Below are 23,139 nucleotides of genomic sequence, written 5' to 3' on the forward strand. Positions count from 1 at the left end.
CAGCCAACGCAGCTGTCAAACACATGTCCAAGAGGAACACAATACTTTCACCAAGCTGTTCAATGTGGAAGGTCCATTAGCTACGTCCTACATTTGGGACTAGGAGTAAAAAAACAGTCTACAGTGTATAGCAGGAAGCTTCAAATGTGCAAGTCATTGTTGTTGCCAGGAATAAAGACAAATCAGGGACAGGTAAATTACTGTAAGTACTGTAAGCACACACTTAGAAGAGACATCAGACAATCATTTGATCTTTTTGGCATTCTCTTTGGTGAGAAAAACAAGTGATTTGAAGTATTGATTGGCCTGTGGCTCTTAAAACAAACATAAGCAGGTTAAGAATTGATTTACAGTCTGCTCTTCTGGGGATCTCTGCTTCATGCTTTTCTCAAGGAGGCAGTGACATCAGGTGTATAGTAAACAGAAAATAATGTCATTTAACAAATAAACTTAAAAACAATCATGATGTGAGGTCGATTTCTATTTTGTGGAAATATAGTAAAAAAAAGCAAAGCATTTCCCTTACTAAACTTCAAGTATATAAGCATTGTGCATCCATGTTTAGCTTATTTTTAATGGATTTTTTTGTTTTGTTTTTGTAGGTTACAATAAGCTATAATAAGGTTTACATATGCTAAAAAGCATCACTTGCGTTTCATTCAGTCTTCTTTTTTGAAGCATGTTAAAATCTGTTATAAACAAACTAAGTGCATCAATGACTGTGTAGTCATCTATATTTCAAAAGTAAAACACAGTACAATGACACTACAGTGTTAACATTAGCAAACTGTCTGACGCATATTACGTAATCACCTTCTTATTACCGAGACATGACTGAGGAAATATTCTTACAGGCTTTATGCAGCCACATGACTTTTCTATTTAGAAAACACTGTTTTTAATCAGTGTTCTTGAGTCAATGTTTTGGTTTACTAGTTTAAAGATACATTTAAGATTAGTTTTTAATTTATTAAATATTTTAGATATTAATCTTTGTACTAGGACTAGGTGTAATTGTGGTTCATAAAACGACCCCACATACCATTAATTGGCAGACATAATGATTCCCAATTTTTCATTACATTACTGTTTAATCCCACTGTGTCCTGTCCTCTTACCTAAGAACAGAGATCTTTTCTCTGTTTTAACATGTAGTATTTTAAGCCCCTACTTATGATTCAACATTCAACAGTTACACATTTATCCATACAGACCACAACGTCTTGCTACATTACACAACTTGAACCCGTGAATGCAGTAAATGCTGTGGGAAATTACCGCAAGCTTGCAGTATCTGTCCGTTCCTTACAAATGCCCAACTTTAGCTAAAGTCTATAAAGCTGTAGGAGTGAACATGTGGTATTTAACATTTGGCTGAACTCCTTGCATTGATGTCATACTATAAATATGCTAAGCTTTAACTTGATCCATGGCATGCATGAAAGAAGCACTAAGGAAAGCAAGGTGTCTTACAGTGTAAGTGCCAATTAGGCATGCTGTAATGACTGACATGAATGAATAGATGACTTTACAAAGTTTTACAAATTTTGCGAAAACCATAACGGTGCCGGATAATAATTTTATTCTGTGGCTGATCGCTCGTTTTAAGTACAGTTCTTTGGTAAATTAACAGGTCATATTACAGTCAAATAATAGGCATGAAAGCATACTACTATAGAAGGAAATTAATGAATAAACCCGTCAGGGTATGCAGTTACAGAAAATAGTCAACAACTGATATGATTATCAACACAATCTGATGCTTTTCCAATTCTCTTGACAGCAGTTCATTTCTATGAAAGCAAATTGCGATAAAATTATGTCTTATTAATCATTTTTACCCATTTAGAGTTACATTTTATGTTGTGGAACATCCAACTTTTTATCAATTATATTAGTAACTGCATAACTAAAAAACCAAAAAGTGAACCATAAAAGTGATTTTATCATGTAAATCAACTTTTGCTCTGTTGAGCAACAAACACTAGTTTATTAATAGGCATAACTTTTTTTAACCATTCTTCATACATCATACACATAAGCCTCATCAAGTTCCTTTAAATAAATAGACATGTTATGTCTTATTATATCTGACATATTAGTCAGATATACTGTTATAACCAAATGTATGAAATCTATGAATTTTATTAAATGAAACACTTTCTGACCAATCAGATTTTCCTACTCAACAGCAAGGTATAAATGTGTATGATCCATGTCATCCTTATGTATAAAACAGTGTTGCCTTAAATTAAATTAAATAAATTAAATTGGAATTCTTTTCGATTGTGATTCTCTTTATCATTCTCTTCTATTGTGTATTTTGGGACTAATAATTTTATTAATTTTCTTTCAGGATGTTTTTTTTTTGTGTTCTTTGAAAGCACCATGGCTTCTAAAGTGCTATCTATTATTTAATAGAGTGTCGCAAACTGAAGTTCTTCAGTTGTTTTTGGACATCTTCATGTATATATGTAAGAATTAGTCCCATAAGAGAATAAATCAACTCTGATTTACACATATACTTATGTAAAAGACCTGCATTACTTTACATTGCTAGATATTCACTGTACACACACACACACACACACACACACACACACACACACACACACACACACACACACACACACACAGAGTGCAGCTGTTCAAATATTGTGACATGTGATTGCAGCCGGATACAAAGGGTCTTTTTCTTAGTTTGAGCTAAGAGACAAAAGGAAGAAAGAAGAGGACAAAGTCCCCCATTTGACCGCTCTGTGTCCTCAGCCAAAAGAAAGCTTTGTCTGGCATCCTGCATTGCAAAGCACTGGAGCTCTCTCCAACAACTCCGAACCAGTATGGCTTCCATCAGTCTTTCACCAGAGACAGCACAAACAAATCACTCCAAAGGAGTACAGATATCCCATAAAGGCATAATGCCTGAAGAAATCAAAGACAGTGTCCATTTTGTGTTTTAGAAGAAGAAGCCTTTATTTAAATATACAACACCGTATATTTTTTCTTGACATATTGTTAGCATTGTGCTTTGAAAATCTTTTTAGAAACATAGATTAGAGCGCAGGGTTAGTTATGATACAGTGCCTATGGAGCCAGAGAATGCAAAGACCTTGGCTTAAGGTCCGAATAGTTTGGCAGTGTTTAAATCCCCAACCTTTTGGTCAGTGACCCACAACCTTAGCTGTTGAGCCAAGTTTACATTTCACTTAATGACGCAAGGAAAATACATACAGTGACATGCAGTATTGGTGCAATATTACAAGAACATTAATTGCTAACAGAAGTTGTTTCCAGACATGTAGTTCATAAAGCTTTGGCAGAAAATTCCTTGATTTTCCAATGTCTTTTGTTAAAGAGCACCAGAGTTCTTTTTAAAATGAAAAAATCAGTCTGCCAATTTCCATTATTAGGAAAGGATCTGAAGCATTCTCTTGTTATCGCCTTCAAGAGAGCAGGGAGTGTGAAATGTACTATTGAGAACACTTGAGCTGTGAATGACTTTCATAAGTATTATCCTTTCATTTTTATTTTGCCTTTGCAATATTTAGCAGATGTTCTTACCCAGAGCATCTTTACAGAAGTGCTTTGTCATCTTCATCAAATAATGTTCTTGTAAGGAAAAAAATAGATCAGGATTTGGAAAAGCTATCAGGCTAAAACCATGTAGAAGAAGAAACCGAACCTTTTAGCATGCTGTCCATGCACTATTTCACTGTGAGAACACCAGGTATGTTGTTAGGCTGTTATGTAATGTGCTTGAGGGGAAAAAAAAATTTCGATTCTGTTCAGGATGGGTGTTTTCTTATGAGTTTTTTAATGGCGACAGGCATCCTTTGAACCACATGGCTCCAAAATGTTTTCACATTGTAAAATTCATAAAAATAAAGAAATAGATTTTAGTAGAGCATGCTGTTAGGATGCCATTAACACCTCAAAGTTGATTGCTGTACAATATCATCATGTCATGAAGTATTTAATCTTCCTTATACCGAAACAATTTTCCAATTATTTCCAATGATCTTCTTCATAAATTAAAAGATAAAAAAAAAATCTTAGTATCTATATTTAATATTGTGGAATGACCACGAAACAACTTTTAAACAATTACATGATTTCTTTTTTTAAGATTACATTTAATAGTGTACAATCTCCCCAATTTAGTTCCTCATGCTATCTAACACCACACGATCCACACTTTAGAGTAGTCGCTATAAACAATCTTTCACACTATCACTACTTTCTAAACATTCAAATAAACTTTTTCTGACAATAAGCTTCATTGTACTAATTTTCTAAATAACACATTTGTGTATTGTTGCAGTTATCTTACATGAAACATACTATGTTTGCGATGTAAACCTGTGATTTGTTGTTATTTATTGCTGTGCTATAAAATCAAATTCAGTTCATGGCATTTATACTGTTTACAGTAGAAACAGAATGTGAGTTTTTGACGCAAATAGTTAGATAAACATGAATTTATCCATGAATATAAGCTGAGCTAAAACTGAGCTAAAACTTTAGAAACAGTCAGCCTTCTTTTCTTTACTCCACAAGGGATTCCTCAGCGCTTACAAGCAGCCTGATGAATATACAATAGGCCATGAAAGCATTTTTAGTGGATGATTTAAACATTCCAACAAGATTTTATGGTCTATGGCATGCTTAGGTTCACAAATTGGTAGAAATGAATTCCAACAAAGATTACTTTGATTGATCCTCTGGCCTCTGTTAAGGATGAATCGCTCTAGGCATCGAAGTTTAGGTTCAGGAACAGCACTTCTGCAATTGCTGTATATGCTGTATTTTATTATTAAAATTGTTAACATTTTTACTCAGATGCATTTTTCCTAGCACGAGTTTCAAGTTATTGTTTTAATTGGTGTAAATGTTTTTTGAGCATACCACAGCAAAGGCAATACCAAAAATATATATATTAAAGGTTTATTAGTACACAGCAGAAAACTGGTTTGTTTCTTCATAATTCACTCCAGTGAATGATAATTTCACATGTATGTTTTTTTTGCTTATAATGCTTTATTAAAAAAGAGAAGTGAAATAAGAACCGTTTTAAACAGCTAAGTTGTAGACATCATAATAACTGATCAGTAAATATTATAGTAACAGAAAAAAAATAAATTTCCCCAAAAACAGTACAAAAAAAGGCCTAGTCATAGCTTTCAAAATTAAAAAAAAAAAATTTACACACAACCAAGTCAATCAAATATTAGTAATACAATTATGTACAGCATGTGCTGGAAATCATTTATATGACATCTTATATGTAATAAAGTAAATCTTGCATATAAGATGTCATTTATATGACATCTTATATGCAAGATTTACTTTATTACAATTACAGTAACATTACTGAGCTGGTAATTGGGACATTTATTTGAGTTAATGTTTCTTTAATGGGCAGCCTCATCTGATTATGAATAATTTATTTTAGGAAGAACTGTAGTTTAACTGTAGGATTTTTACAGAGATGCATTTCTTTATTAAACCTTTATATTAATAAAAGAATATCTGCAGGGTGAAGCTTCTGGTGTGTAGCACTCAATGACTGAGAGATAGCCAAGAATTTTTTGGGAGACTACAAGCTCATTTAAAAGCCAGTAGTCAGCCAGATTTGGTTCAGTCAAGGCCTGCAATTTTCTACCGAAATAGATTTCTGGGAAATTTAATGATGGGAATGCTGTGAATTGCTAAGTAGGATTTTATTATTTTAAGGCATTGTGTTATATCACTTGGTGTGACTAAAGTTGCTGGTTAAAATGAATTATTTCTAATATTCACTAAAATATATGATTAATTGTTTTAGTTGTTTTTTGATCACTAGATATATTTATAACATATTTTCTGTTTCAATGGAATCTTACATTTTCCATTCTCCTATTAGAATACTATAACCTTTCTGTTAACATCTACTACAAAGATGAACGTGACTGTATAAAGTTTTCCATTTTATTGTAGAATGCACAGCTTACCAAGAGATTAAATACTTCAAATTTCAGTCTTATTTCTGTATAATAGCACTGGATCTTCTCTAACATGGCCCTGCACAGGCTTGACTCTGTCACTGATGTCAGAAGTTTTTTTTTTTTTTTTTTTTTATGAACTGGATTTTGGAATAGAATCATATTTGGCTCATGGTGCTAAGTATGACATCAGATCAGTGCTCCACTTACAGTATTAGATGGCTTTAAGGTACTTGCTTCTCATTTACAGTCTAGAGTTTCTTTTGTTATTTTGCCCTTATTTCATTCAAAAGTACAACTATAAGACTAGATTAAATGTATTGTTTTATTATACCCTGAATGACAAGCTTTTGGGGAAACAGGATTTTTTGATGGTGGTTTCTGGAAGCTGAAAGATGAGTGGTCTGATGTTTTAGGCTACTCAGACTATCGTGTCAGATATTATTTCCTAGTAAATATTATTCTACTTCAGCAGTCTAAAACAGGAAAGACCTTCTGGCCTCAAGTACTCCACCCTGCCTTTCCCTGAGGTAAGCACAGTGTTCCAGTCCTACCTGTATTCAAAAACAAGCACTGAGTTAGAGAATTTCTCCAGTGTGTCACAACCTAATCTTTATTAACTACCGATAGATCTTGTTGCGCATGGCAGATTACCAAAGATGATTATTTCAACACATTTTCCTGTATGTGGATATTAATTGTAGGGCAGCCTGCATGTACTTATTAAACTCAGTCAATGCACTTTTATGCAAAACAAATGTTGTAGAGCATTTTTATGAAGAGTTAAGTCCAAGATACTGTGTCGGTATCTCTTAGAGATCTTACAAATACATTTTCCCAAATAAAGACAATAGAAGTTTTTATGCCTAAAGTTTTGTCTAAGCATTTCTTGTAATACAGGATGGAGTTAAGAAGTAAATTTCGCTAAATGAAAAAGGGTGACAGAAACTTCCACAAATTCTGAGATACAAACTATTTGTTCAGTTCTTCATTCTTAAATGCTGCTTGAATGCCCATTATACTTTCGTCTGATCACTCTTCCCTTTTGCCTTCGAAAGACTTTCACCTGCTCTGAATGCATGGACAGAAGCGTCTTCAGGGCTTAAATGTTCTCTCTGTTTAAAAGGGCATGACAAAAAGACGTCCTGTTAACTCTTCGGATTATATTCCACTTGTCATCATATTTCACAACAGCCATGCTGACATATGAGCGTACATTACATGTGTAGAGAAACAAGTAAGAAGTGGGCATGTAGGAAATATGATTCCAAAGGGGTTCAATGACAGCTGTAGCACAAGGCGAGTCACACACACATGCATGACCTCAAACACACCCAAGAATGGAGGAAGAGTTCTTTTTACATATATCCTTTACCATTTTATATTCAAAATTTGCACTTAGGTACATTTGTGTAGAAGTTTATATTTATTTCAACAAAATATATAACATATATACATGTAGGATGTAAATAATTAACAATTTCCGACATGTTTTTTTGATAGGACCAACAGAAATCAGTTTGTCATAAGGTCATTATTAATGTAATGAAAATAAACTCTTTATACAAAAGCTATTTTTGTAAACCATTGTAATAAGTTCTGTACATAAATATACTTTTCAGAAATACAGGTACCTTGTCAGAGGATGGAATTATTGTATGAGTTATTTGCATAGTTTTGATTGGTTGCTGAGAACAGTATAAATCAAGAAATTCTTTTTTCTGTATGGTTCCTATGTTGAAAAGTTGAATAATCCAACAGGTTTAGGAACCATGCAGAAAAAAACTGGCTTCATGTTTCCTTTATAAGTGACTTCTGCATTTTTTGTGCAGATTTCCTGATACATGGAAATATATTATTATTTATTCATGGAATTGACATAAGGTAGGTTGGGGTTAGGTTGAGAAGAGGATTGCTGTATTATTGCAGTGAAAGTATCTTCCAAACAGCTGGTCAGTAAAACTAATCAGGCTGCGAGATTACATTTTTTTTTTTACTTGGCACAAAAGAAGAGAGAGAGATAGAAAGGAAGTAAGGGAGAATGAGAATTGTTCCTCTAAGAACCTGGAGCACTTTGGCCTAACTTTAAGCAGCCACCCTGCCAAACTGTTATTTTACAGAAGCTTAAAATCATGCTTTAGTAGCTAATAACCTACATGCTCTAAGCTGTGCCAGTTCGTTTAGCTCAGTGCGCTGTCAGCTCTGTGTGGCCTGGGACGGAAGCTGCTGGCTTTGTCCTGGACGTGTCCTTGGCCGAGAAAACTGCGCTCTCTCTCTCTAAGCATTTTACTGGCAGTGGAAAAACAAGAATCTGGCATGAACTCACTACAGCTATCCAGTGATTCACACTACCACTGACAAAAACACAAAAGCACAAATGTGTCTGAGGAAGTAAAGTAAAGGAGCACTCGAGTGTGTGCCAAATGCTATGGATGCTTAGTCAAGGCAGATAGTTAGATAGAAGAAAAAGAGAAGGAGAGGAGGAGAGAGAGTCTTAGTCTACTACATTTGGGCCTTGTGTACTCGAGGCAACACTCTGTAACCCCTGAAATCTCCCCCTTCCTCCATGCTGGGTTTGAGCCGAGACTGAGGATTAAAACAGAATAGTACACTCACAAAGAGATAGAGAGAGAGAGAGAGAGAGAGAGAGAGAGAGAGAGAGAGAGAGAGAGAGAGAGAGAGAGAGAGAGAGAGAGAGAGAGAGTTGAGTGACAGAAAGCTTTCCTCTCAAGCTTGACACCTTTGCTCAGCTAAGGCTCTTGACAACTTGGCCCTGATCCTGCAGAATGCTTAAATGCCACTATACTGCCACATTTTATTTGACAGATTTCAGATTTTTTGCCTTCAAGACAAACTGTTGTGTTTGTGTTGACAGAATGATTCCTACAGATGTTATCCTTCCTCTAGGATTTGTAGCGTGAAGATGGAAGAAAAACAGCATTGCAACAAAGTAAAGTAAAGCAAGACACATAGCAAGTACAATGTTTGGAAACTTGACCTGTCTTTTCCAATTTCCTTCACAGATAAGGTTTCCTATGCAGGCTGATTCAGCAATTCCAGGCTTAGGAAGTTTTTAGTTTGGGTACAATTCTGGGTAAAGGAAGTGGTGACTCAGTGTTTAAAGCTTTAAAGGGAATGTTGTGAGTTCAAATCCTAATAATGCCAAGCTGCAATTTGTTCAGCTGTGTAAAAGAAACATCCCACTTTAACCTACTAGTCAGGCATTTCTGATCCAACTATTACAAAATCTTATGTAGAATCTGTACAGGACCAACGATTAGGCCTATATGGCTCACATTTGCTTGTTGGGGATTACTATCATGACACTAAACCATCAGAAGTGTCACATCCATGCAGAATTCATGCAAACAGCCAGATTGATTGCAAAACCTCTCTTGACTGTATGCATGGAATGTATTTTCCTTAACTTTGAACAAATAAAACCAGCCATGGAGGCCTGGGACTGGGCCAGCCCAAAATACTCAATGCAGACAAAAGGCACACCAGAATAGCGTGTGTGGAATATGTGACATGCAGTGGCACCCCACACGACTCCTCAGACAAAAAACGAGCTGCCTCGTGGAATGCTAAGTGGCCCAGAGGCTTTGAGAAAGATGGCCACAAAGCTGTAAATGGTGGGTTTTTGGAGATCGAGTCGAAGAACGATGTGGCAAGGCAGTAAATCTGTCTGATGCATAAGAATACCAGGTTGAAAAGTAAATCGTCCACGTCAGCACGGCTTGTGGAAGCAAGCAAAGAACTTGGAATTTGGATAATATAATTCATTCTGGAGCTTTAAGCAGTGTCAATGTGGCCCCAAATTCACTAATACAATCCAGGCTGAAAGCATGACCTTTAAACATTATTCCACATCAACGTTAAAGCTCACATGCCCAAAAAAGGGAAATGACAACAAACAGATTTAATATCTGTTCGACATTTTTCTTCTTTTCACTGCATGCCACAGTTATGAATGATTCGGGTCATTTGCTAATGGCACAGACATTGAAAACATATGCTCATGTCAGATAACCAATGAGAGCCCAAGATTAGCACACTCCTCCCACCCACAGAGCCATGTGCTCTCTGTCCCAGGAAACACCCAGACAATTAGGAACAAAGCAGCAAAGGGAACAATAGACTAACATGAGACACTGCAAGCATGAAAGCTTGCATTTGTCACACATGAGCTGTAATTTTATTTTCTTCGAGTAGTACAATATCACAATAATCATTTGATTAACATTGATGCATGTCCATACATAGTCTGTTTGGAAATGCCTAAGTGATTTAGCATTTTAAATATTAACAGCTTGTTTTATTTGTTTTTAAAAAATAAGGACCAAGCTTAGTGTTTGCTACCTTTTTTGGTTAAAAATATTATTTCAATGAATTAGGTCAATAATAATATTAATAATCATAAAATGAATTGTTTCCATGATAAGTAATAAAATCTCAGTTCAAAACACCCACACACACACACACACACACACACACACATCGAGTGAAATACGTATTTAATCCCCTACCAAATTAGCAAGAATTCTGACTCCCACAGACCAGAATTAATCCTGTCCCTTTAGAAAAATACTCCTAATATCAATTTGTTATGTGTATAAAAGAGACCAATCATAGAATCAACCTCTTCATTTAAACCGACCACCATTCATATCTAATAATAATGTAGATTATATTTTTCTATCTCTTTCTGTTAAAATAAACCTACCATAAAAATTCAAGATGGTTCATTTCTTTGTAAGGAGGTAAATATCTTCATAATCAGCAGGGGATCAAATAATTATTTCCCCCACTGAGTTCAAGACAGGCTCTCAGCCATATATAATGACTAAATGACATATATTCACCTTTGTTGCACTCATAAATAAAAGAAATGAAACAAATAATAAGACATGACAAATGATAGATTTGTCACCAATGCATCCCAGGACTATAGCATCTCAGATGGCCTTATCTGCATATTATGTAATGCTGTAGTGATTATACTGGACCACAGTGGCTTCATTCTCCTGGTATTACAAAGCAGCTGTTACAAGAATAAAGCCAGGTCACTGTTTCTGTGCTAACGTTAGCTTCAAGCAACCCCCTGACAGCTGATGTTCAGTTTTAGAGATCACAGCGGAAAGCTGTAGTCTACCATTGAATCCTTCACTCAACCCATCCATCTACAGTTTAAAGTCCAGAAACAGATGTGATATACATCACTCTGTTCCAAGCCAATTGTTTAAGTCATTGATATCTTTCTCCAAGGCAAGATCCATTACCACAATGTTTTCGCAGAGTTCTGGGGTAGATCTGTTTTTTGAGTACTGGTCATTTATATTCATCACGCGCCCTTCACATGAGCAACTACATCACTCCTACTTGATGCACAATCAGCAAGGGTCTGCACAATGTCCTACTGTCTTCTGAGACACACATGAGAGGGAATAAGCATTTTTATAGCCGCCTGAGGTAACTGGAATTGTGATCAGTGTGCACTGCTGTCAGCAAATAGAAGTACAGGAAGAGGTCACCCTGTAACACTGTACCATCATCATGTACATTAATCCTCAAAATACACACACACACACACACACACACACACACACACACACACACACACACACACACACACACACACACACACTCCACTGTGGCAGTCATCAGAATTCCACTGCTGATTTGACATTTTCTCATTTCCACTGTTACTGAAAGAATGTCATTATATAGATATTGTGACAGCAACAGACACCAAATCCTACCTTTAATGTGTCGTCCTTTTAAGCCTCTAACCTTCATCAAAGATCATCCAGGTCTTGTTTGCATGGTTTAATTATAAATGTGTGTGTGTGTGTGTGTGTGTGTGTGTGTGTGTGTGTGTGTGTGTGTGTGTGTGTGTGTGTGTGTGTGTTTTTGTGAGAAAGAGAGAGAGAGAGAGAGAGAGAGAGAGAGAGAGTTCTGCTGTGCTGTATTTGACTCTGCAATGCAGCTTCTCATTCAACACAGAACACAAAAAAGTCAGTCTTTCAGCACTCCTCCACGCTTCTTAAAGCACCACGTCACTGTAAAGAGGAGAAATATGACCCAAATACAAGGCACACAATCTGCACTGCTGGTGGTGATGATGCTAATGAGAATTGCGTGAAGGGATTACATTCAAACATACCTTTTAATTTAATATAAGTGATTTTTTTAAAAGTTTTTTAAAGAGCATTGCTCTACTGCTGTATAATCCATCATGGACGGATTGTGTTTATTAAAACGCAATTAAGACATGCATTAAGACAAGTCCTTAAACTACTGCAATATTTCAAGATGTAAAAAAAAAAAACTCATTTATCATTGGGTAAAAAAAGGTTAATAATACATTCAGCATCTTATATTTAGCTTATAATCACACATGACTGTATGTAACACATCACCAGCAGCAACCAAATAAAAATTAAAGCAATAAATGCTTCACACACACACACACACACACACACACACACACACACACACACACACACACACACACACAACACACACACACACACACACACACACACACACACACACATAGCATCCAATGCATGGTTTCCTCTAAAGTTCTCTCTCTCACATTAGCTAAAATTCGCACCAATTAATTATTCTCCTTCTTTCAAATGCAATACAGATATGCCTAAAAACACCCAAAAACATAGTGAACATTCCTGGATTTGCCTTCAATTGAATGCAAACTGTTTTAGACATCTGTAGATGCTTTATTAAATTAAATTGAAAGCTTTTTTAATATTAGTTTCCTACGGTTATTTTTTTTAGAGTTTTACCACAGTGCTGTTACATTCAGTAACCTACAATTTTGATTGGTCAGAAAATGTTGATTAAAAAAACATGAAACAATTACAAAACTCTTGCAAAAGTGAAAAGGCGTTTTGGAAATTTTTCGAAATATACATACATTATGTTCTCGGTCAACAATGAGAAAGTACAGTAGGTTGAATATACAGTATATTCTCATGCTTGTTATAGTACATATACACTTTTTACTTTGTTCTCACTGGAACAGAGAACTTTGTAGCTCAGAATGCCATAGTAACTACACATGGAGTCATAGTCCTAGTAATTACACATGGCTTGCTTTTTGGTGTTCACCTACAATCATCTCCAGAATTCTTGTCACCCTTCATGAAAATAAGCGAACAATAAAACTCATCACAGATCAAAGAGTAAATGAACCAGTACATGTAAAGTGATGCATAACTATACCGCAACAACTTTATATAACTGCATCTCTTCTTCTTAACAATGATTGAGAGCCTTGAAAAGGGAACAGAACATTTCAAACTTTCTAGATTAACACATGTACACCACATGTACACCACATGTTCTTATTCTAGGCCACAGGATCAAATCTGGATCCTGAAAAAGGTGTTGCGAAACTTTTAATATATTTCCCCTAGAATCATTTCTATGTTGTCAAATTATGTTTGGAGTAGGTGTACTGGTTCATGATGGTGAATGAATGATATTATGTCTCAAGGGTCTCATGACCGTGAACAAAAGAAAAAAAAACAAAAGAAGAAGGACGCCATCTTGTGGACACATACTGCATAAACAATGATGCCATGCGTGAATATATTTTTATTTCTATATATATTTACAACCTTTCTTTCTGCTTTAAATACAGAAAAAGGGAAAAAATAACAGTTATAGATAATAGCATTGCATTAGATTTATTTTATGCTAAAAGAATTTACAATAAAGCTGGTGTATCTCTGTTTGTGTACTTATTTCTGAAAGCAGCACAAATCACTTGCGTAAACAATGTTATATGAGTAAGACTTGGATTTACATGATTTTTTAACACTCTCAAAAAGAACGTAAAGTGGCCTATTGTTAATTACAAGATAAGCAGCTAAAATGCCTTATTGTAAACATTGTCTAAGATATTCTTGACAACACAGTGACTTAGTGATCTTAATGATCCCAAAAGTGTTAATTCCCAACATTTATAAAACTGTTGCCAACTACCAGCTACATATATATATATATATATATGTATACAGTGAGGAAAATAAGTATTTGAACACTCTGCTATTTTGCAAGTTCTCCCACTTAAAAATCATGCAGGGGTCTGAAATTGTCATCGTAGGTGCATGTCCACTGTGAGAGACATAATCTAAAAAAAAAAAATCCAGAAATCACAAAGTATGATTTTTTTTACTATTTATTTGTATGATACAGCTGCAAATAAGTATTTGAACACCTGAGAAAGTCATTGTTAATATTTGTTTGTTTGCAATTACAGAGGTCAAACGTTTCCTGTAGTTTTTCACCAGGTTTGCACACACTGCAGGAGGGATTTTGGCCCACTCCTCCACACAGATCTTCTCTAGATCAGTCAGGTTTCTGGCCTGTCACTGAGAAACACGGAGTTTGAGCTCCCTCCAAAGATTCTCTATTGGGTTTAGGTCTGGAGACTGGCTAGGCCACACCAGAACCTTGATATGCTTCTTACAGAGCCACTCCCTGGTTATCCTGGCTGTGTGCTTCGGGTCATTGTCATGTTGGAAGACCCAGCCTCGACCCATCTTCAATGCTTTAACTGAGGGAAGGAGGTTGTTCCCCAAAATCTCGCAATACATGGCCCTGGTCATCCTCTCCTTAATACAGTGCAGTCGCCCTGTCCCATGTGCAGAAAAACACCCCCAAAGCATGATGCTACCACCCCCATGCTTCACAGTAGGGATGGTGTTCTTGGGATGGTACTCATCAGTCTTCTTCCTTCAAACACGTTTAGTGGAATTATGACCCAAAAGTTCTATTTTGGTCTCATTTGACCACATGACTTTCTCCCATGACTTCTCTGGATCATCCAAATGGTCATTGGCAAACTTAAGACGTGCCTGGACATGTGCTGGTTTTAACAGGGGAACCTTCCGTGCCATGCATGATTACAAACCATGACATCTTAGTGTATTACCAACAGTAACCTTGAAACGGTGGTCCCAGCTCTTTTCAGGTCATTGACCAGCTCCTCCCGTGTAGTTCTGGGCTGATTTCTCACTTTCCTTAGAATCATTGAGACCCCACGAGGTGAGATCTTGCATGGAGCCCCAGTCCGAGGGAGATTGACAGTCATGTTTAGCTTCTTCCATTTTCTGATGATTGCTCCAACAGTGGACCTTTTTTCACCAAGCTGCTTGGCAATTTCCCCGTAGCCCTTTCCAGCCTTGTGGAGGTGTACAATTTTGTCTCTAGTGTCTTTGGACAGCTCTTTGGTCTTGGCCATATTAGTAGTTGGATTCTTACTGATTGTATGGGGTGGACAGGTGTCTTTATGCAGCTAACGACCTCAAACAGGTGCATCTAATTTAGGATAATAAATGTAGTGGAGGTGGACATTTTAAAGGCAGACTAACAGGTCTTTGAGGGTCAGAATTCTAGCTGATAGACAGGTGTTCAAATACTTATTTGCAGCTGTATCATACAAATAAATTGTTAAAAAATCATACATTGTGATTTCTGGATTTTTTTTTTTAGATTATGTCTTTCACAGTGGACATGCACCTATGATGACAATTTCAGACCCCTCCATGATTTCTAAGTTGGAGAACTTGCAAAATAGCAGGGTGTTCAAATACTTATTTTCCTCACTGTATATATATATATATATATATATATATATATATATATATATATATATATATATATATATATATATATATATATATATATATATATATATATATCTTTCTTTCAGCTTCTCCGCATGTTTGATTTGGCGCATGTTTTTATGCTAGATGCCCTTCCTAACACAACCCTCCCCATTTATCCTGGGACCGGCACTAAGAGTGCACTGGCTTGTGCAACCCTAATGGCTGGGGTTGGTTCTCTGACCAGGAATCGAACCCGGGACGCAGCACTGAGAGCCCTAATATATATATATACTGTACTGATTTACATATATAATTTTTGCACATAATTTAACATAATTATAACTTTCCTATGCCTCATTATTACTTTTTCTTCTTATTTCCTTTTCTGTTACTGTTTATAATTGTTTAATCTTTAATATTTGCTGTTTGTTGTAGTTTGCCTGCAGCCTTTCAGTGTACAAAATGAACATACGACAAATAAACTTAAAACTTAAAACTATTGTACATTACTGTGTGTCAGAGCATGGATTTAAATTTACACAAAAAAAATCTGTGCACGACTCAACTGAGCCTCTATGGAAGTATTTATTCAATCCATGAATAAAAATTTAGTAACCCTGTGAAAAATGATCATTAATGTTGTCTAAACATTATTTATGGGTGTTATTTAATGCCTCAGACCACCAAGCATCAAGCAAACACTCCCAGCACGTACAATCCATTTGATCAGTTGATACCAGGATTTCCAGGGACTTGTGAGGTGCCTGACGTGATGTTACCATAGTCACCAAGTGAAGCATATTTCCAATTCCACTACAATGTGACATCAGAGGTCACTCAAGCCAGTCTACTGGAACACTGCATCTAAACACTACTTAAATGTTGTGAGCAATAGCAAGCTTCATAAGGACTTTAAAACATAAATGTAGTGAAGTAAATGCATATTCTGTTTACTTATTTTTTTATTTGTATTTAAATAATGTAATTTATCATGTTTAAACTTCTGAACCATGTCAATCTTTTTAATATAATAAAAAAATGTTTGCATCAGTATGACTATATGTATTAAATGAATAAATGTCGGATAAAGAACATAATTAAATCACACTATTAAAGATTTAACAGCAAGAACTGCATGTTAGATTTTAGATTTTCTTTTTATGAAACCATTACAATAAAATGTATGAAAATGAAGATTTAGACATTACTATTTAGATACATTATATCTGAAATATGTAGTGTATAATGCAGTGTTGCATAGCCACACACATTATACCTGTTCACTGCATAGAGGAAACATACTATAAAGACTGATTTTAACAAATGTCCTGTTAATGTGAGGGTAAATGACTGTTAATAACATTTAATAAGCACAGATAAATCATTCTCTGTTTGCACAAGAAAATGTATGTAATATTGGGGGTGTGAATGACCATCCTGCATCCTCCCACCCTGCAGTATAAAAGGCCTCCTGGTTTGCCTTTTAGACTCAGATAATTGGTTGTGTCACAGCTATATCCTTCTTCATCAGACAAATGCTGGACATTATCGGGGAATTATATTGCTCTAGGGTAACTAGGGTCAGTTTTGAGACATCAGAAGTACAATTCAAGAACACAGCTTCTTAGGTATGTACCCTTGTAATGCTACTCAGTCAGGATTTTTATCAGTTTTTCTCTTAGAAATCAAGTCAAGAAGAGGCTTGTGTATGAAAGACAGTCAGCTGTCATCATCATGTGAAAGCAGCACAGATTAAGAAAATGCATGTGTTACATGTAAAACCTATAAAACATGCCTGATTGTTACTGTTGTATATATGTCATACATTGACTAATGCAGATTAGGAATGGGTGCTGAATACCCAATCAAGGTACCAAGGTACCACCTTCTTTCAGGGTGAGAGGTAAGTACACTATAAGGCTTTTTTCTGTTCTGGCACCGAGGTGGAATAAACATTCCCTAGATGTCTGAACATTGGAGTACCTGGCTATCTTTCAGCGATGGGTGTAGACCTACCTCTTCCTGAAACACTTAAACTAACACTTTCCAAATTTGCTTTGTTTAAAAAAAAGGAAAACTCTCAACAGAGTTGTAGGCTGATTTATATTAAGTTTGTACTCTAGTGTATATTTATTCATTATTAGAGACTCACTTTAGTATGTCGATCTGGACAAGGACGTCTGCTAAATACCGCAAATGTACATGTATCTGTAAATAAATAGTCTTGAGTATGATATTTTAGGTAACTGTTCAGTTTCTACAGAAATGTCTTATTAACTGGTTACCACAATGAACTGAACTCTTTTTACAGGATAAATTCATAATGAAGAAGATCACTCTGAGTTTTCTGAGTTGGTTTTTACTGGCTGATTTTGTGCCTTGTGCTATAAGTGCAACACTTCCTGTTAAATCTGACAGAGAAACAAAGTATGTCCAAGCATCAACACTTTTTTTTTCATATCTAACCTTTTTGAAATTGCAATAGTTTGCAATTCTGAAATGTTTGTGTCTTCGTCGTGTTCCAGACTGAAGAAAAGGGAACCTTGTGTGATTGAGTGGAGTCTACAAGACTCACTGGAACTTCTTGCTCAGCAGGAGAACAAGAATATGGGGATGCTGTTTTCACAGAGCAGGTACCTTCCTCTCTCTACCATGTGACTCGTTTGAGTTTCGGCAATCTGGTGGCACCATTTGATAAAATGCATACAAGTGCATACAAGAAAGCTTTTTTTTTTGTTAAAAGATAAGATGTTTCAAGATATCTCATTTTAGAATGGCACATTATTACATTAATGTTCTTTATTGTGGCTATATACGGTGCTGATACAGTATAAGTGCAAAGTAATGAAGAGTGTGTTAGAGAAGTGAAGAAAAGAGTGCAGGCAGGATGGAGTGGATGGAGAAGAGTGACAGGATTGATTTGTGATAGAAGAGTATCTGCAAGAGTGAAAGGGAAAGTTTATAGGACTGTGATGAGACCTGCGATGTAGTATTGTTTAGAGACAGTGGCATTGAGTAAAAGACAGGAGGCGGAGCTGAAGGTAGCAGAGCTGAAGATGCTGCATTTGCTTTGGGATGGATGATGATGGACAGGATTAGAAATGAGTTTATTAGAGGGAGGTGGAAGAGGCATGATTAAGACAGTTTGGTCATGTGCACAGGAAGAACATGGGGTTCATCTATATCAGTAGATGAATGCTGAGGATAAAGCTGCCAGGCAGAAGGAAAAGAGGAAGGCAGAAGAAGATTGTGGCTATATGCAGAATGCTGAATATAATCATGAGTACCTGTTAGGCCACCTAATAGTGATTCAACAGAAAACAGCACAAGCTAGATATGGATTATTAAGATATACTTTGCATAAAACAATTAGACGTTTTGGGATTTGCAACCTGCTTTCATAATTTTTTTTATTATATAAAATGACCTTTCATAGCTAATTCCATACAATCAGAATGAAGTCTTCCTCATTTAAATACTGTATGTTGTAATTCCACTGCAAGTAAAAACTAAATAAATTAAATGACATTGGAAGGAAGAAATCCCTTTCTGAATGTCCTGGGAGAGCATAAATAAGGCTATTTTATTATGTATTATTTTATTATTATTTTCTCTCTTGCTTGCTTTTGCAGTGATCATCTGAGTCGAAGGGGCAGAAGGGGCTGTAACCTTCTCACTTGTTCAATAAATGATCTGGCCTACCACATCAACCGTCTTAGTAATAAGATGAAAGCCCCCCTACGCCAGATCAGTCCCTGTGGCTACGGCCGGAGACGAAGACGTTACCTCCATCAACATCCCCCCGCTTCGAACCCTTGAAGAAAGCCATCTAAGATATATGTAACTCCTCAAAAACTGATTTAGATTTAAGCCTTTGCCTTATGTTAGCTGTTTGTTAAAATACTAATGAATTCGAAACGGTTCTCTACAAGCAAGAAAATGCTCAAGCATCCAAAACTTCTCAGAAAGACATGACAAAAGGAAAGAACTCAGACCATCACACAACTGGTCAGAAAGTTCTGTTTTGTAAGAAAAAGAAGCAGAAGAAGTGAGTAAGTGAGGTTGTGGAATTAAGGCAGATAAATATGAAATATGCTTGAGTAGCTTTGCATTCATTAAGAATATTTTTATGGTTATATAGCTCCGGGATCAGACAAGGTTCTCCTTAACTTCCACAGTATAAGTCGTGTCACCTCTACAAACCTGGACTCTACCAGCATCTCTGTGCATTTTTGTGAAGAGGAAGGATGAAAAAAATAAAACCGTGTAAAAGATTTGAAATATAGACATGAATTGCTTGGGCCCTCAATTGCTTACATACACTACTTGAGTTTTTATACATCTAAAAACATTGTATATTGAAATTAAATATTTGATACTGTTTTGTGTCGTTGAAATGAAAATCAGGTTGCCAGTAATAAACATTTAAAATATTTTATTACAGTCCAACACTGTCACATGCCAGGGATAAATTAATTGTGCCATTTTTGTAGTTAGAGTTCTCCATATGGTGGCATATTATATTACTTTTGTACACAATATATTATTTCATTTTTCCAATTCAGTTATTACATATATAATGAAAATGTAACTGAGCTCGCAATAAAGCAGAATCAGTGCGAACTCAATTCATTGATGGTTAAAAAAAAGAAAACTGCGACTGAAACAAGTCTGTGAAATCGTGAAAATCAATCATATGGATCTGCTGCCATCTAGTGGTTGTCCACTCAGTCAGCAGTTTGAAGTAGAGTGAATAAACAAGGACCCAAAGCTCGGTGCTGGAAAGATAAAAGGGAAGAAACCTTCAACCGTGTGATTAATACTATTTCAACTAAGCTTCAGGTAAATATGACCGACTATGGAGTTTCTGTGCAGCAACTCAATGACCTTTTATCAGACGAAAATGGCCATTTCAGCATGCCAACCAGAGATTTCAATGAAGTCTACACCAGGATTCTGCTTGGAAATGAGTATGTCTTGATAAACTTTTAGGTCCATTTGTTGTCTTTTACGCCAACAGTTATATCATATATAGGAATGATATCTGCAGTAAAACAATTACATGCAGTGTGGCTGTGATTACTGATTGCACATAAACATATGAAAGAAAACTATCTATCTATCTATCTATCTATCTATCTATCTATCTATCTATCTATCTATCTATCTATCTATCTATCTATCTATCTATCTATCTATCTATCTATCTGTCTGTCTATCTGTCTGTCTGTCTGTCTGTCTGTCTGTCTGTCTGTCTGTCTGTCTGTCGTTGTCTGTCTGTCTGTCTGTCTGCGTTGTCATCAGGTCACATGACTAATGGCAATCATTACATCTTCAATCCCTTTTACTTTTTTAATATTTGTGATCAATCAATCAATCAATCAATCAATCAATCTATCTATCTATCTATCTATCTATCTATCTATCTATCTATCTATCTATCTATCTATCTATCTATCTATCTATCTATCTATCTTTATAAATATATAGAACAAGACTTGAATGCTATTTATATCTAGTCACATGGCAGATAGTCACATGGCAGAGTCAGTCATTTCATGTTTGCAACTGTGTTACAGGTCCGTGGCCACAAATGTGAGACTCCTGCAACAACTGCAAGTTACCCACATTCTTAATGTTGCAGATGGAGACTCGTACATGCATGTGAAGACAGGTGCAGAATATTATGTGGGTACAGGAATTATCTACCACGGAATACCAGCCAATGACGTGGAGTATTTTAATCTCAGCATATACTTCGAAGAGTGTGCGGACTTCATAGAACAGGCCCTGGCATATAAAGAAGACAGAGGTAAAGTCTCAATAATCAGTATTGTTAGTGCATAGATATTAAGTATGCATGTCCTCATAACTTTCCTGTGCAACATAACAGACTGTATTTTTAGGCAAGGTGTATGTGCACTGCCAAAAGGGTTACAGTCGCTCAGCAACGGTCATCATCGCTTACCTGATGCTGAAGCACAAGCTGGATGTACGAGCTGCTCTGGCTACAGTGAGAGAGAAAAGGGAGATTGGGCCTAACGATGGTTTCCTGTGGCAGCTTTGTCAACTAAATGACAGACTGCAAAATGAGGGCCAGTTTTAAGGTAAAGAGAAGGTAAATCTTTTTCAGGGTAATATTTAGTTCAGTTTAATTGTATTTGCATAGAGTGTTTAACAGTGCACATCCCCAAAAAGTAGCATTACGTAAATAAATAGATTTATATATTTGATATAAATTCATATAAATATTCTTTCTTTCTATCTTTCGGCTTCTCCCGTTAGGGGTCGCCACAGCGGATCATCCGCATGTTTGATTTGGCACATGTTTTTACGCTGGATGCCCTTCCTAACGCAACCCTCCCCATTTATCCGGGTTTGGGACCGGCACTAAGGCTTGTGCAACCCTAATGGCTGGGGTTGGTTCTCTGACCGGGGATCGAACCCAGGCCGCAGCGTTGAGACCGCCGCATCCTAACCACTAGACCACCAGGGAACCAAATTCATATAAATTTATGAAAATAAATTAGAAATTCATAAATTAGTTTCTTATACTGTAAGTGAATCCATATTAGTTTGCCTCTTATAAGCAAGCCAGTTTCGACAAGGACTTAAAAATCTTGAGAGGAACAAGACTCAAAAGGGAACCCGTCATCATCTGGATGGTCACTAATGTCCTGTAACTGGCACATGCCACTACAACTGACAACATTCCAGTTTGTAAAGTACTGGTGTAGAATCTACTTTTACCAGAACAGTGCAAATATATTTTCTTAATGCATCTCTAAAGAAACTGGATGGTTGTCTGAACTTTACTTTATAGAATACATTAAAGATTATTGTTCTCTGTTTGCTATTTGCTATTTGCAAAACTTTAGTCCTTAGTGTTTAATCCTTGTGCACTTGTCAGTACAAAGACTCCCTTTGTCATCTTTTTCTATACTGAAAATCCATTTCTGGATCAGATATTATTCATTTAATTGTAACTGTCAGCAAAATAGTCTTCCAACCTTCTCTGTGTAAAATGTTTTTTATAAAGGGTTGTGCATGATCTGTAATTTCTACTATGTGGCAGCTGGGAGTTATAAAATGTTTTAAATTTTGTTTAATGTTGTATTTGCATACATTTGCATTAGCATTTTTACATCTTCATCTACATTCTTTAGTAATTATAATGCCATTATTAAAAGCTGTGTTACAGATTTACAGATCTATTTAGAGAAAGTATTAGCAGAAAATCAACACTTTGTGGGTGTAGGTCATACTACTTAAAGATGCACCGAGAGCTGCACTTCCTCTCTCACGTCTCCCACATTCTTGTGCAGGAGATCAGGATCCACAACAAACTGCTGGATGAAGAGAAGTATGAGATACACAGAGACACACATCCTATGTGGCATGATTACACTGACCATCTCACATGTAAAAGCCTTGCATGGTCTTTAACAGTCCCAGATCCTCTTAGTGGAAAAGAAAATGGTACCAACTTTCACATGGCAAAGTTCATAACATACTGG

At 36.1% G+C, this 23,139-nt stretch overlaps 2 protein-coding genes and 1 long non-coding RNA gene across 4 annotated transcripts in view; 2 read left to right on the top strand and 1 right to left on the bottom strand.

Moving 5' to 3' along the window:
* Nucleotides 1–11,968, bottom strand: part of mical3a (microtubule associated monooxygenase, calponin and LIM domain containing 3a) — a 101,116-nt gene extending 89,148 nt beyond the window's left edge. For both annotated transcript variants that reach the window (XM_083551868.1, XM_083551831.1), the window contains exon 1: nucleotides 11,744–11,968. The gene's annotated coding sequence lies outside the window, so the exon portion shown is untranslated. The remainder of the gene's footprint in view (nucleotides 1–11,743) is intronic.
* Nucleotides 11,969–17,916: 5,948 nt separating this feature from the next.
* Nucleotides 17,917–19,363, top strand: LOC310731925. Its single transcript, XR_014535320.1, has 3 exons — nucleotides 17,917–18,049; nucleotides 18,148–18,255; nucleotides 19,255–19,363. It is a non-coding gene; the product is annotated as an uncharacterized lncRNA (long non-coding RNA).
* Nucleotides 19,364–20,470: 1,107 nt separating this feature from the next.
* On the top strand, nucleotides 20,471–21,728 carry dusp3b (dual specificity phosphatase 3b; the record flags this gene model as incomplete). The annotated part of the gene is made up of 3 exons (XM_083553305.1): nucleotides 20,471–20,592; nucleotides 21,202–21,434; nucleotides 21,529–21,728. 3 exons carry the CDS (start codon nucleotides 20,471–20,473, stop codon nucleotides 21,726–21,728), a joined length of 555 nt encoding a protein of 184 aa, XP_083409431.1.
* Between the last annotated feature and the right edge of the window lie 1,411 nt (nucleotides 21,729–23,139).

Source organism: Silurus aristotelis, assembly GCF_946808225.1.
Source record: "Silurus aristotelis genome assembly, chromosome: 10".
Taxonomy (NCBI): Eukaryota; Metazoa; Chordata; class Actinopteri; order Siluriformes; family Siluridae; genus Silurus; species Silurus aristotelis.